The 14896-nt window shown below is 42.6% G+C and overlaps 1 protein-coding gene and 1 pseudogene across 4 annotated transcripts; one reads left to right on the plus strand and one right to left on the minus strand.

The window, feature by feature from the left end:
- The first annotated feature begins 1715 nt into the window (after positions 1-1715).
- On the plus strand, positions 1716-8244 carry LOC139530781 (sushi domain-containing protein 6-like). Of its 4 annotated transcripts, none has more exons than XM_071327471.1 (8): positions 1716-1914; positions 2359-2510; positions 4591-4782; positions 4917-5306; positions 5424-5618; positions 5817-5955; positions 6295-6680; positions 6791-8244. In XM_071327471.1, exons 2-8 carry the CDS (start codon positions 2393-2395, stop codon positions 6814-6816), a joined length of 1446 nt encoding a protein of 481 aa, XP_071183572.1. In that variant the 5' UTR covers positions 1716-1914; positions 2359-2392; the 3' UTR covers positions 6817-8244. The 4 variants fall into 4 exon arrangements, with proteins under 4 accessions (XP_071183572.1, XP_071183571.1, XP_071183568.1 ...); XM_071327470.1 differs by having other exon boundaries at positions 1727-1918; XM_071327467.1 differs by having other exon boundaries at positions 1745-1918; positions 4914-5306.
- Positions 8245-11019: 2775 nt separating this feature from the next.
- LOC139584080 (hepatic sodium/bile acid cotransporter-like) lies at positions 11020-11544 on the minus strand (annotated as a pseudogene).
- Positions 11545-14896: the final 3352 nt, after the last annotated feature.

The raw sequence follows: 14896 nt of genomic DNA on the forward strand, positions 1-14896 counted from the left end.
GTGGAAACAAATAAATCCAAACCTAGTTCTGAATATTTGTTGGTTGGAATAAGGGTTTTGGATCGATATTGTTATCTGGGAGATCCGTTTGAAGTTTCTATTAAAATTGTGGATGCGTTGGATGAGATGCTGTCGATGAGAATAACGAGAAGTGGGCTTATTTTGTTTTTCTATGGAAGAGAAGGAGCGCCTCAAGAAGATGTCGGATTGGAATGTGTCGTGTGTGGATCTTCCAAACAGGGCGCCTATCAAGGGTGTTATCTCTGGGGTGGCGCTAGAAGTAAATGCAAAGGATATACGTGAAGAATTGGATCAAGTGGTTGGTGAACAACGACTGATCCGCATGCTAGATGGAGTGCGGAAGCCCACTCCATCCATTCTATTGTTTTTGATGAAGAGTCTCTCCCTTCTCACGTGTATTTGGATTATATGATATTCCCTGTGAGAGCCTTCGTGCCCAAACCCATGCAGTGTGATAAATGTAAATGATTTGGTCATGTGTCAAGTGAATGTAGAAGGGAGGAGTATTATATGCCAGCTGAGCTTAAATGCTGCAATTGTGTTGGTGAACATCCACCCAAATTTCTGAAGTGTTCTGCTAAGGTGAAGGAGATGGAGGAGGCAAGAATAAGGGCTGTCCAGAATGTTTCCTGTCCGGAGTATTGACAAGAGTGTAGTTGAAGAAGTAATGGTAGTAGGAGTAAAGACACAAGATGATGTCCAATGTCAACAGAGGGATCCTGACATTTTACATGTTAAGAAGGTGGACTTTGTAGCGTTTATTACTTTGGTTATCAATGGATTTGGCCGGTGTAGGCCGTCATTGTAAATAAGAATTTGTTCTTAACTGACTTGCCTAGTTAAATAAAGGTTAAATAATACACACATATATTTAAATAGCAACTGCACAATGCAAGCAGAGAGGAAATTTGAATAAAACAGGCATTATCATTTTCTGCAGAGGCATTACAAGGAATCCTGTCGATGAATGCTCCGTCCTCACAGGCACCTGAGCCTTGGTAGGGATGTGATTTCAGTGGTGTAAAGTACTTAAGTAAAAAATCCTTTAAAGTACTACTTAAGTAATTTTTGGGGGTATCTGTACTTTACTATTTATATTTTTGCAAACTTTTACTTCACTACATTCCGAAATAAAATAATGTACTTTTTACTCCATACATTTTCCCTGACACCCAAAAGTAATTGTTACATTTTGACAAGACAATGGTCCAATTCACACACTTAAAGAGAACATCCCTGGTCATCCCTACTGCCTCTGATCTGACGGACTCACTAAACACAAATGCTTTGTAAATATGTCTGAGTGTTGGAGTGTGCCCCTGGTTATCCGTCAATAAAACGTTTTTTGAAAATTGTGCCGTCTGGTTTGCTTAATATAAGGAATTTGAAATGGTTTATACTTTTACTTTTGATACGTAAGTAGATTTAAAACCAAATACTTTTAGACTTTTACTCAAGTAGTATTTTACTGTGCGACTTTTGCTTGAGTTATTTTCTATTAAGGCATCTTTACTTTTACTCAAGTATGACAATTGAGTACTTTTTCCACCACTGTGTGATTTGAATGTGACTGAAGGAGTGGGAATATACAGTTTTTGTTTTGTTTCAATATTCTATACAGTAGGTGGCGGCAATACATCAATAGGTGTAGTCTGCCATAAAACGTAAAAGAAGAAGAACCCAGTCCAGAAGAAGAACTCAGCCTACCCGTCGCCAAACTAGTCTAGCGGGGGACGATTTCCAGTCTCCCCTGACCGCGCATAGTTGATGCATCTGGCGAAGTACAGTTGCCTTTTATCTTTGTATTTCGACAGAGACTGATATTATTATCCAGATGTATCCACAGTAAGCGAGGAAGAGGGTGGAGGAGGATCTGACTGGCTGAATTGTTGTGTGGGTAAGCTTGCAACGCGACACGTTAGTTAAGTATAGTATAGCAGACGTTGCTAGCCACAAGCAGAGCTAACGCTAGTTCGTTAGCTATGCAGCTACTGTCGATAGCTAAGGGTTTTGTTGTTAGCATAGCTAGTTCTAGCTGGAGCTACTTGATTCGCAGTTAGCTATTATGCTGACGTCTGGCGATAAATAACGTTAGCTAGTACCGCTGCTAGCCAGGTTTTGTGGTGTAACTATGTAGCTAGGGATAGCTAACAACCGAGAGAGGAAGACAACTGGCTCAAGTTAGCTAACTTAAAACCAAATGGACCTGGGTACAGTATGACCTAACAGAACGTAACAAGCTGGCTAGCTAGCTATCAAATTTAATGTTAGTATTGACTCAGTCAAATGTGGCTAGCATAACTAGAGCTGGGACGGGGTTCCTCTTCTATCCCCTAGGTTGAGCTGACTACCTCTGCAGCTGAAGTAAAAGATGTGCAATGGAATGTTAGAGTCCACGTCAAAAGCCCTTGGGCTGCCCACATCAGCAGACAAGCAGTCACTTTCTCTGTTGCTCTTCCTGACTGTGCTATCCACTGGACAAGGGTCAGGTAAGAGGTCGCTCATCTTCAGCAAAAGGCTCCCTCACACAGCTTCATTCCTCCTTTCCGTACACTACTGCTGCTTTTACCCTGCTAAGATTCAGCTCCTCTCTTTAAGTCTAATAATGCTAGATGTACATTGCTCTATGTGGTCAATTGTAACATCGGAATTGGGTTTATTTGAGCAAACAACTGGCCCACATCTGCCACATGTAATATCAATATTAAGGTGTCAAGTCCCCACATCCTCTCCTTCCCATAGCTGATTAGTAAAATATGCTGGATGGGGTCTTGAAACTGTTGCTAGAGATCCTCTCTTGCCTTGCGCCAACTCGGCTCCCACTGCCTTCATGACTCATTGATATTATACAGTGGGGAGAACAAGTATTTGATACACTGCCGATTTTGCAGGTTTTCCTACTTACAAAGCATGTAGAGGTCTGTAATTTTTATCATAGGTACACTTCAACTATGAGAGACGGAATCTAAAACAAAAATCCAGAAAATCACATTGTATGATTTTTAAGTAATTAATTTGCATTTTATTGCATGACATAAGTATTTGATACATCAGAAAAGCAGAACTTAATATTTGGTACAGAAACCTTTGTTTGCAATTACAGAGATCATACGTTTCCTGTAGTTCTTGACTAGGTTTGCACACACTGCAGCAGGGATTTTGGCCCACTCCTCCCTACAGATCTTCTCCAGATCCTTCAGGTTTCGGGGCTGTCGCTGGGCAATACGGACTTTCAGCTCCATCCAAAGATTTTCTATTGGGTTCAGGTCTGGAGACTGGCTAGGCCACTCCAGGACCTTGAGATGCTTCTTACGGAGCCACTCCTTAGTTGCCATGGCTGTGTGCTTCGTGTCGTTGTCATGCTGGAAGACCCAGCCACGACCCATCTTCAATGCTCTTACTGAGGGAAGGAGGTTGTTGGCCAAGATCTCGCGATACATGGCCCCATCCATCCTCCCCTCAATACGGTGCAGTCGTCCTGTCCCCTTTGCAGAAAAGCATCCCCAAAGAATGATGTTTCCACCTCCATGCTTCACGGTTGGGATGGTGTTCTTGGGGTTGTACTCATACTTCTTCTTCCTCCAAACACGGCGAGTGGAGTTAGACCAAAAAGCTCTATTTTTGTCTCATCAGACCACATGACCTTCTCCCATTCCTCCTCTGGATCATCCAGATGGTCATTGGCAAACTTCAGACAGGCCTGGACATGCACTGGCTTAAGCAGGGGGACCTTGCGTGCGCTGCAGGATTTTAATCCATGACGGCGTAGTGTGTTACTAATGGTTTTCTTTGAGACTGTGGTCCCAGCTCTCTTCAGGTCATTGACCAGGTCCTGCCGTGTAGTTCTGGGCTGATCCCTCACCTTCCTCATGATCATTGATGCCCCACGAGGTGAAATCTTGCATGGAGCCCCAGACCGAGGGTGATTGACCGTCATCTTGAACTTCTTCCATTTTCTAATAATTGCGCCAACAGTTGTTTCCTTCTCACCAAGCTGCTTGCCTATTGTCCTGTAGCCCATCCCAGCCTTGTGCAGGTCTACAATTTTATCCCTGATGTCCTTACACAGCTCTCTGGTCTCGGCCATTGTGGAGAGGTTGGAATCTGTTTGATTGTGTGTGGACAGGTGTCTTTTATACAGGTAACGAGTTCAAACAGGTGCAGTTAATACAGGTAATGAGTGGAGAACAGGGGGGCTTCTTAAAGAAAAACTAACAGGTCTGTGAGAGCCGGAATTCTTACTGGTTGGTAGGTGATCAAATACTTATGTCATGCAATAAAATGCAAATTAATTATGTAAAAATCATACAATGTGATTTTCTGGATTTTTGTTTTAGATTCCGTCTCTCACAGTTGAAGTGTACCTATGATAAAAATTACAGACCTCTACATGCTTTGTAAGTAGGAAAACCTGCAAAATCGGCAGTGTATCAAATACTTGTTCTCCCCACTGTATAAGCATCAGAAAACCCACTCGCATAGAAATACTTTTTAACAACATTGTTTCAAATAGAGCATTAACATCAGAATATTCTAGCATCAATTATATGCCCTTTCTTCCCTCCTCAGGATGTGTGAGGCCGTTCATGGTGCAGAACAGCCTGGTCAACCTGACAGAGACCAACAGGGGTTCCTTCCCTGTGGGCACAGTGCTCCAGTACAGCTGTGACCCAGGCTACCTGGCTGATGGGCCCAGCATCATCACCTGCACCCCTCTTAACCTCTGGTCCTCAGAGGTACCCCGCTGCATACAGAGTGATGGTGAGTGGCACTCTCCACAATGTGGCCACCACTATGACTCATTGTGAAGAGTATAATTTCTCTCCAGTTGAAATCAAAATGTAGTTAATGTAGGATTATAACTATAACATGATTGTGTTGTTTCTGACCAGCAGTGTGCCGGCCTCCGTCTGAGCTCGAGAATGGAAGGTACATCTGCCACCCCTCTCCCTGCCACCGGCTAGGCCAGGGCACTGTGATTGAGTACTTCTGTGATGAAGGCTACATCCTGAGGGGAGACTACAAATACAAATATCTTACCTGTCAGGAAGGGGAGTGGGATGGCCCCATGCAGATTAGCTGTGTCAACCAAGGATGTGTGAGGCCATTCATGGTCCAGCATGGGTCAGTCAATCTGACAGAGACCAACAGAGGTTCCTTCCCCGTGGGCACGGTGCTCCAGTACAGCTGTGACCCAGGCTTCCTGGAGGACGGGCCCAACATCATCACCTGCACCCCCCTGGGCTGCTGGTCCTCAGACCCACCCCGCTGCATACGCAGTGATGGTACCAATGGCTTTACTAAATACTCTGAATTCATTCCAAACACACTAACATATTTTTAAGTCTAAAATTTGGTTTGTGCGCTCACTGATAATGGTTCTCTTTTTTTCTTGTCAACAGTGTGTCTGCCTCCATTTGAGCCAGAGAATGGGGGCTACACCTGCCACCCGTCCCCCTGCCATAGACTAAACCATCACACTGTGATCGAGTACTTCTGTGATGAAGGCTACATCCTGAAGGGAGACTATAAATACCTGACCTGTCAGGATGGGGAGTGGGATGGCTCCATGCAGATTAGCTGTCTCCTGGACCAAGGTTGGTGACCATATTGTGATTACACGGTCTTATTCTCCAGAGTTCAGTGTTAGGTAGCTTGAGCTATTTGTTTTATTGTTGTATCAACCTGCAAGATGAAGTTATACTATGCTACGTTTTGAAGCCTCAGGCAGGACTGTCTGTCCTTTAATGGACAGTGTTTGAGTGTGGTCTCATTGCCTGCTTCCCCTCTTCCAGACAGAGACCCTACCCCTGTGTTTGGCATACCCACCCTATCCATTGTGGCCTCCACTGCCAGCTCTGTAGCCCTCATCCTGCTGCTAGTGGTCCTGTTTGTCCTGCTGCAGCCTAAACTCAAGTCCTTCAACCACAGCCGGTGAGTGGCCTGAAACCACAGACATGCTTATTCAGTATCAGCTGTAGTAGGCTAATCCTACTAAAGCTGTGTGTACTCCAGGGGTGTGCATGTCTCATAACTGTTCAAGCAGGCAGAAATAGTTCATATGATGCAAAACTTCTCATTCCGGCTGTATTCATATCTGCTTGAACGATGAATAGCTCAGATACACATGAAAACATGATATGACCCTGGGGATCGATAGTACATCGCTCAGAAACGTACAAATACGATAACTTTCTAAATGGGTGAATCTTTCCTTTTTAAGAGTCTAAAGTAATTAGGTATTAAGACTGCTCCACTCCTCTGCTCCCCCAGCCGTGAGCAGGGGGTGTCAGGCCAGCCCGTGTCCATCATGGTGGAGGGGGTACAGGTGGCCCTGCCATCCTATGAGGAGGCGGTGTGTGGCGAAGGGGCTCTGAGTCTCAGCTCTGAGTCCCGGGTCCAGATAGTGCTGTCAGAGGGCCAGCAAGCTGCAGGGACGACAGAACCTCTTATTGCCCAGGCCAGGCCCTCCACCCTCCCCCAGCTCTCAGAGATGGCAGTGGTTCACCCAGTACCACCATCCTTCGCCTCTTCCTCCTCTCTCTCATCCTGCTGGGGCCTGGAGCAGGCTGCTGCTGCAGCACCTTCACAGCGGAGGGACTCCACGTGCAGTGAGCAGCACAGCCTGCCCCTCAACTCTGAGATGGACTACTCTGACGGTGGGACGTCAATTTATGTCTCTCCAAACAGGCCTCTCTTCATGCATGTATTGGTTGATAATGCACGTATATGCATATAGTGTATTGATGTATCTCGTTTCGTCCTGCAGATATGCCTTTGTTGAAGGAGGCCTGAAGCATGCTGCAGACGCTTGGGTGTATGTTACGGAAACACCCAGAGTTGCTGACAGGGTTGCTGTTGACCTGCTGTGTTGAGCCGGAGGCCTGTCTGGAGCTCCCCACTGCAGCAGCTGCCAACACAACAGACTATCCACCCACCTCCTCTTGGGGCACTAAGTGAGGCCGTGTCATTCTCAGCAGAATGTTACCTCTTCCCCCATCCAGAGAAGGGCACAGAGGGATTTCACATGTACATACATGCTTAGCAATTTTATAGGACTTCTTACACTATGTCCAGTGTCTGACACGTGCTCTTTTAACCATTGGCTTAGTGCAGAGACATAAAACTAAGAGAGAGAGCACCCAGTATGTTGGAAGGTTTTTTTGAAAGGCTCAATATGCCTTTTGAAAATTCTTTACTTGTAATCCATATGTATTTTTTTTTTTTTTGATGGTTAATGCTGCAAACACATTTTGAGAATCATTGCACCCATCACCAATTTGTACCATGTCAACCTGTTTTTACATGATCACTGCAGCACAACAGGCATGATGCATGATGAAGGCCACTGCAACTTATATTGAACCAGTCATTCTCACACATACACAGATTTTACAATTACTCTTAACATTTTAATGATAAGAACGTATGATTTTAACTTTTCATATTCTCATTGGGGTTCTTTATGGCACAACTATTTGATGTCACATCCTTTCTGATCATGGTTTTGAACTCAATGTTTTTCCCACGCACTTATTTGAAGATTTTGCTAAAGGCAAGTGTTCCCAAGGTTGAGGCACAACTTTTCTCAGCTCATTGACATTGGGCTTAGCATTCATATTCTCTCATTCATGTCAGTACACTCTTTCTCTAATGGCCTTAGATCTCCACTTCTATGCACAAACACCATCTGTATTGGGTTTCATTCCTAAAAATTATTTTAAAATGAATGTACATTTTCAGTCGCCACAGCTTAGTGATGTAACAAATTGGAGCATAGTTGGTGTTTCTTGGACACCTAATACTTACTATTTATTTGTGGGTTGTTTTGAAATTGTTTTAATTAAGTCTAGATAGGGAAACTTAATTGAGTATTTAATATATTAATGTTCAGAATGCTGTTGATCAGCCATGGTTCCTTTGACGCTTCCGCAATTCTTGGGAAATTATATTAAGACGGGTCTTTTAACTTTGCCACCTTGGTGGACTCATAAGGACATAATGTGAGACTAAAGTTAATTGGGTTAACCATAATTAATGAAAAACAGGTCATTGTTATGTACAGAAGCTTAGTGTCATGCCTATTCAAATGGTTTCAGTTGCTGGTTTCAGTTGCTTTGGATTTCCTTTGGGACTAAGCAATGCAATTGGTGTGAAGATAGTTAATTTTACTCTGTATATACCCTGTGATAATTTTGATTAAATATAATTTGAGCTGTGCAACATTTTGTTCTTGTCAACCAATCCCGAACTCTTTCACTGAATAGTTTTATAGCTATGGTTACTTGTACTTTCTTTCAGCACCAGGTGGCATTGTGAATTACTTTATTCATAGTATTGACTTCTAAAACCTACTTTTTGAAAATTAATTAGCAGAAAATTAGGTTTGTGTAATTACAAGCATCACACAATTTCCCATTAAACTGCCACAAGAACACTGATGGATTTTTGGCTACTCCATACTATCAGCAAAAGGAACAAATATGCTGCTTTTATGTCGTACAGAAATGACATTTAGTATTTGGTTCAAACCTTAATCTACATTATAACTTTTTTAGATTTACACACTAAGTATAACATACCTGGGCATTCCCTGTTGTGTCAAAATACTCTAGGGTCAACCATACATGATAGTATCTAGTTCCACCTACAGTATACAGTTGCATTTGTAAAATTGTGTTGCACATCCCAAACAAGCTATGTTGCCCTAAAATGCCATACATGGCTGTGGTGGTTCCTGTCCTGGACCTGTTCAATTTGGTCTGGTGTCCTCCTGTGCCCTCTCCATCTCTATGGGCTTCTCCCTTCTGGGACCTATAGCAAATTTACTCTACTTTACTACTTTCTACACTTTACCAGCCACTGCCAGGTATACAGGCTTTGCTATGGGAGAGAAAGAAGAGATTATTTTAGAAGAAAGACTGCCTTTATTTTGTCAAACAGTCTGGCACACTAACGACAGCGTGGTTCGGCTACATTAAGTTCTGTGAGCCACACCTACTTTAGTGTTATCCAGACAGCTGTGACACTTACCCTAAGCTGGTGGCTTGAAGATTTGGTAACAGCTGAAGAGGATGATGAAAAGCAGTGCCTCGCCTCGCCTCCCTGGAATATGATGTAGATCAGTGGGAACAGATAAAGGGGGCCAATGATCTCCGGGTGAAAGGCCACCTTCAAGATGGTGGAACACAGCTGGATGTTCTGACAGCCTGTCTCCATAGAACTAGTCCTGCATCTGAGAAAATATTTGTTACATGGTTCACTCAACTGTATATTATTATTGATAGCTATGAATGGATACATGCCCCTTAGCCCCATCCTTGAACAGATGAATACAGCAGTGCACTTACTGATGATTGACTTTGAAGATGGTGGACATGATGTATCCCAGCAGGTAGCCTGTCAGGGGCATCAGTGCAACCATGAGTTGGGGTGAGAAAACCACCCACACTGTTCCCCCAATGGAGATGCCTGACATGACGCCAATGCCCATGTAGGCAATCAGTAAGATGCTTAGACCAACCTGTGGAGTAAAAGCTCTGCCAAATCAGGCATGCTTTTACAGAGGCTATCCATTCATGTCCTTTAGTAATTAGAACATGCTGTATAAATGCATTAGAAACAAAATGTTATAAAAAGGTACACTCTTATACACTGTGTGTACAAAACATTAGTAGGTGCCAGGCGGTTTGAGTGTGTCAAGAACTGCAAACGCTGCTGGGTTTTTCACGCTCAACAGTTTCCCGTGTGTATCAAGAATGGTCCACCACCCAAAGGACATCCAGCCAACTTGACACAAATGTGGGAAGTATTAGAGTCAACATGGGCCAGCATCCCTGTGTAACGCTTAACACCTTGTAGAGTCCATGCCCTGACGAATTGAAGGCTGTTCTGAGGGCAAAAGGGGGTGCAACTCAATATTAGGAAGGTGTTCCTAATGTTTTGTCCACTCAGTGTATCTCTCCAGACATGTCACTTTTTTGGTCAAAAATACAAGACCTGGGACCAGATTCACAAAACCTTCTTAAGAAGAAATGTATTCTTAACTGACATTTTTTTATTAACTATAGACATATGAAGAAAGTTAAGCAAAGTTGCTATTCCTCAAAAAGGTTATTGGAAATGTTCTTGCGCTATTTCTTATGTTTCTCCTTAAGCAAAAAGTTAAGAAGTTAGATTATTTAAAATAACATTTTTGGATTTGTTCTTAATTCTAAAATAGCTAAACCCTCTTAAACTCAGGGTAGTGAGAGAATACGCTCATAAAGCAATTGAACATGTTTCATTCACTCACAAACTTCATCTGAGTTTCAGTATTGATTATTTTAAACCCAAGAACATGTTTTAGAACAGTAATCTCAGTAGGAAATATGCTAACATGATTGTCATTGCTAGATAGATAGCTAGCTAAATCGGTTGCCTAGCAACAAACATTTTAAGATTGTAATAATATATTTGAGAAGTTTTTGAGAAAATCATTCAATCTTAAGATATTGTTGAGGAATTGAACTTATGAACTATATTATGAACTTCTTATTTTCTTTCTGAAGAAGCTTAAGTTTTTGTGTAAGAACTGTGAATCTGGGCCCTGTATTTCAGTTTACCTTGATGATGATCTGAGCGTACTGTGGTACACAATGGTTGATGGCTATGCCAATGGCACAGGGCACTAGTGTCATGATGAGAGCTATGGTGATGCCGGTGTAAGGCACAGCATTTTCCAAGTTATTGAAGCCATGGCAATATAGGAAGAGCAGCAGAAGCATCATACCCACGGCCAAAACAGTAGAACATGTGGTCATTACAATGCTGTAGGATACAAAGAGAGGGGGGAATTAAACTTTTTATAATTTCCATTCCATATTTTATTAACTGAGTTTGTGTGATTTTTTTTGTTTAGCATTCATGCCATGTGCAAAATTATTTCAACATTTGTATTTTTCTATTGTGAAACAAATTTACTTTCAAGAAGTTACCATTTAGGTTTTGTCCGACATGTTAATAGCCTCTGTGGCCTGACGTAAATATGCTGAAAACCCTCAGCAGCCTGATGAAGCAGACTGCTGTAATCTCCTCACAACAGACATATCAATGAGTTTCACCTGAGGTTCATGTCACCCTTCAGGGCCAGGGCGAAGATGTTGGAGAGTTTCCCCCCCGGACAGCAGCCACAGATCAGCATGGTCACACCCTCTATGGGGCCCAGCTGGAAGATTTTGGCCAGGCTGAAGGCAGTGAAAGGCATAATACCAAACTGGGCCACCACTGCAATGGCCACCGCTTTAGGCTTCAGGATATGGGCCTTGATCTTGGAGATCTCCATGGTGCAGCCCAGGGACACCATGGTGATGAAGAGGATGATGATGGTGATGCCACTGATGGCCTTGTCCATGACCAGGGGGGATGAGGGGACTGGAAGACAGCGGTTACATTGAGAAGTGTGATGTTGTAGGTGTTGCTGCCATTCCAAACGTCATAGTTGTCTCTGTGCTGCCCCTCTGTCTGGTTCATGGTGCCATTCATCCCAAAGTTGTTCATTTACTTTATATTTATTATACCTTGAGACACAGAAAGTAAAAATCAAACAGACAAAATATATCCTATGTCAATGGAGAGCAAAGGGTTCTTTGTTGTCTCGTGGACTTCGTGTCTTCGTGTCTCGTGGATCAACTGCAGTTAAAACTCATCCTGTTTACTCTATTACACTTCAACGTTGTGATCAAACTTTGAATCCACTTCCACGAGTATTACTATTTTCACAATAAGACCGTTTAGTACTTGAAATTGCTACAAAAACAGAGTTTTTAAAACATACCGTACCTTTTCTATGACATTTCCATGCTCTTTCCATGACATAGACTGACCAGGTCAATCCAGGTGAAAGTTATGATCCCTTATTGATGTCACTTGTTCAATTACTTGTTCAATCACTGTAGATGAAGGGGAGAAGACATGTTGAAGAAGGATTTTCAAGCTTTGAGACAATTGAGACATGGATTGTGTATGTGTGGGCAAGACAAAAGATTGCGTCAAGAACTACAACGCTGCTGGGTTGGGGGGGTACAACTCAATATTAGGAAGGTGTTCCTAATGTTTGGTATACTCAGTGTATAATGTATCACTCAATTCAAACGTACAATTCATATACAAGATGAAACTTGAACAACACTATTATTTCATGTATTTTGCTACCAGGTGACATTTCACATCAAAATATGATTAAAATATGTCCTGTAATGTTGAATGACTCTGTAGCAATGCAGATTATGTCTCACCAGTCCAGAGAGTTAGTAGACTACTCTATAAATGCATGCCATTGTCACTCAGTTCTGACCATGCAGCGGTTAGTATTACCCTTTGGCATTTCTTAGAGCGCTCTAAGATATTCTCCTTCTCCACAAAGCATATTGTATGTAACAAGCAGTTACATGACCTACAGCATGGTCAAGCAAGTTAATGTTTCCGACATTTTCAGACTACTAAACAACTATTGATTTTGAACCACGCAGAGTTACCTACCGCATGTCGCAAAGAAAACAGTTACTGCCTCCACTATTCCAGCACCATTTCAACTTCAACAACATCAAATCACCTATCCTTAGTCTAGTACAGTGACAACTAAAAAAATACCAAAAACAGTTTAGTCCAATCAAAATAAGCTAAATATGATGTGGCTGTCAATGGTTCTGATTTGTGTGTGTGCGTTTGTGCAAATAGAAAAAACATATTGACTCACCCTACTTGTAGAGAAATGGTAATGGAATCCTCCTGTCTTTCATGCAGTGGTGTGTATTCATGGATGCCTAGGCAACACAGGCTTTCCCAAGAAAAAAATACGAAAACATACAAAATTACTTATCTTTCGACTCTCTCTGTGTTTCATAAATTTCCTTCAATTCGATTGTATCTCACCAGAGAAAGCATCCCAGCAAACGAAACAATATGTGTAGCCTGTCTCAATATGTGTAGCATATCTATCTGATGCTGTTTGGTCAAAAATAGAATGACATTGTTGCTGCACGTAGTATTGAATGCAAGGGAAGCCAGCAAGTATTTGGCCTCCCTTGATATACACTAGAAGCTTATTACCCTAAACACTAGAAGCTTATTACCTAAAATCGATCAATTGAAAGTGTGGGTTCACAGCTCCATTCCAGACGTGTTGGTCATTACTGAGACATGGTTAAGAAAGAGTGTTTTGAACACTGATGTTAACCTTTCTGGTTATAACCTTTTTTCAGCAAGACAGATATTCCAAAGGTGGTGGAGTGGCAATCTTTACCAAGGAACACCTTTAGTGCTCGGTTGTCTCCACCAAGTTTGTCCCCGAACATTTTGATTTGCTGGTTTTGAGCATTAAACTTTCAAATAGCTATTTGTTGACTGTTGCTGGGTGTTATCGTCCACCATCAGCGCCGGCCTGTATCCTAAATGCCCTAAGATCTCTCCTGGCCCCTTACACTAAGTCTAAATTTGTCCTGCTAGGTGACCTAAACTGGGACATGCTTAAACCACCTGACCAAGTCCTAAAGCAATGGCACTCCCTAAATCTTTCTCAGATTATCACCAATCCCACAAGGTATGACTCCAAACACCCAGAAAAGGCTACTTTCCTTGATGTCATCCTCACAAATATATCAGTATCAGTCTGGTGTTTTCTGTAATGACCTTAGAGATCACTGTTTTACAGCCTGTCTTCGTAATGGCTGCTCAGTGAAACGACCTGTCCAGATTTGTCAAACGCTTGCGAAAAAACTTTAATGAGCAAGCCTTCCTTCATGAACTGGCCTCTGTAAAATGGTATAGAATCAGCTTGATCCCCTCTGTCGAAGACAGTTGGACCTTCTTTTTTAATATTTTCAGTGGTATTGTTAACAAACACGGCCCATAAAGAAAATGAGAATTAAAATCAGGTTCAGCCCCTGGTTCAACCGTGATCTGGCAGAGTTACTCCACCTCAAAAATTCCATTTGGCAAAAGGCTCGGCACACGCATACTCAGGCTATCCGGCATTCAGACTATCCGGAAGGCCAAAGTTAGTCACTTTAAGGGGCAGTTCTCTCTCTCTGGATCTAACCCCAAGAAGTTCTGGAAAATGGTTAAAGATCTGGAGAATAAACCCTCCTCCTCACAGCTGCCCATGTCTCTTAATGTTGATGATGTGGTTGTTACTGACAAGATGCACATGGCTGAGCTCTTTAAATCACCACTTCATTAAGTCAGGATTCCTATTTGACTCAGCCATGCCTCCTTGCCCATCCAACATTTCCTCATCTCCCACCCCTTCTAAAGCGACTAGCCACAACGCTCCTCCCACTTTTTCCCCTGCCACACTACAAAGTTTCTCCCTGCAGGCGGTCACTAAGTCCGAGGTGCTAAAGGAGCTCCTTAAACTTGACACCAAAAAAACATTAAGGTCAGATGGTTTAGACCCTTTCTTCTTTAAAGTTGCTGCCCCTATCATCGCCAAGCCTTTCTCTGACCTTTTTAGTCTGTCTCTCCTCTCTGGGGAAGTTCCCATTGCTTGGAAGGCAGCCACGGTATGTCCATTATTTAAAGGGGGAGATCAAGCTGATCCTAACTGTTATATCGCAATTTCTATTTTGCCCTGTTAATCAAAAGTGTTGGAAAAACTTGTCAATAATCAACTGATTTGGTTTCTTGATGTCTATAGTATTCTCTCTGGTATGAAATCTGGTTTCCGCTCAGGTTATGGATGTGTCACTGCAACCTTAAAGGTCCTATATGATGTCACCATTGCCCTTGATTCTAAGCAATGTTGTGCTGCTATTTTTATTGACTTGGCCAAAGCTTTTTATATGGTAGACCAGGGGTGGGCAACTCCAGTCCTTCAGGGCCTGATTGGTGTCACACT

This window comes from Salvelinus alpinus, chromosome 9 (genome assembly GCF_045679555.1).
Source record: "Salvelinus alpinus chromosome 9, SLU_Salpinus.1, whole genome shotgun sequence".
Taxonomy (NCBI): Eukaryota; Metazoa; Chordata; class Actinopteri; order Salmoniformes; family Salmonidae; genus Salvelinus; species Salvelinus alpinus.

What these genes read in the sequence shown, in the direction of transcription:
- LOC139530781 (XM_071327467.1), top strand. Translation starts at nt 2,393, where the DNA reads ATGTGCAATGGAATGTTAGAGTCCACGTCAAAAGCCCTTGGGCTGCCC. An exon ending in ATCCACTGGACAAGGGTCAG is followed by an intron (nt 2,511 to 4,590) that starts GTAAGAGGTCGC and finishes TTCCCTCCTCAG; the next exon opens with GATGTGTGAGGCCGTTCATG. An exon ending in TAGCTGTCTCCTGGACCAAG is followed by an intron (nt 5,619 to 5,816) that starts GTTGGTGACCAT and finishes CCCCTCTTCCAG; the next exon opens with ACAGAGACCCTACCCCTGTG.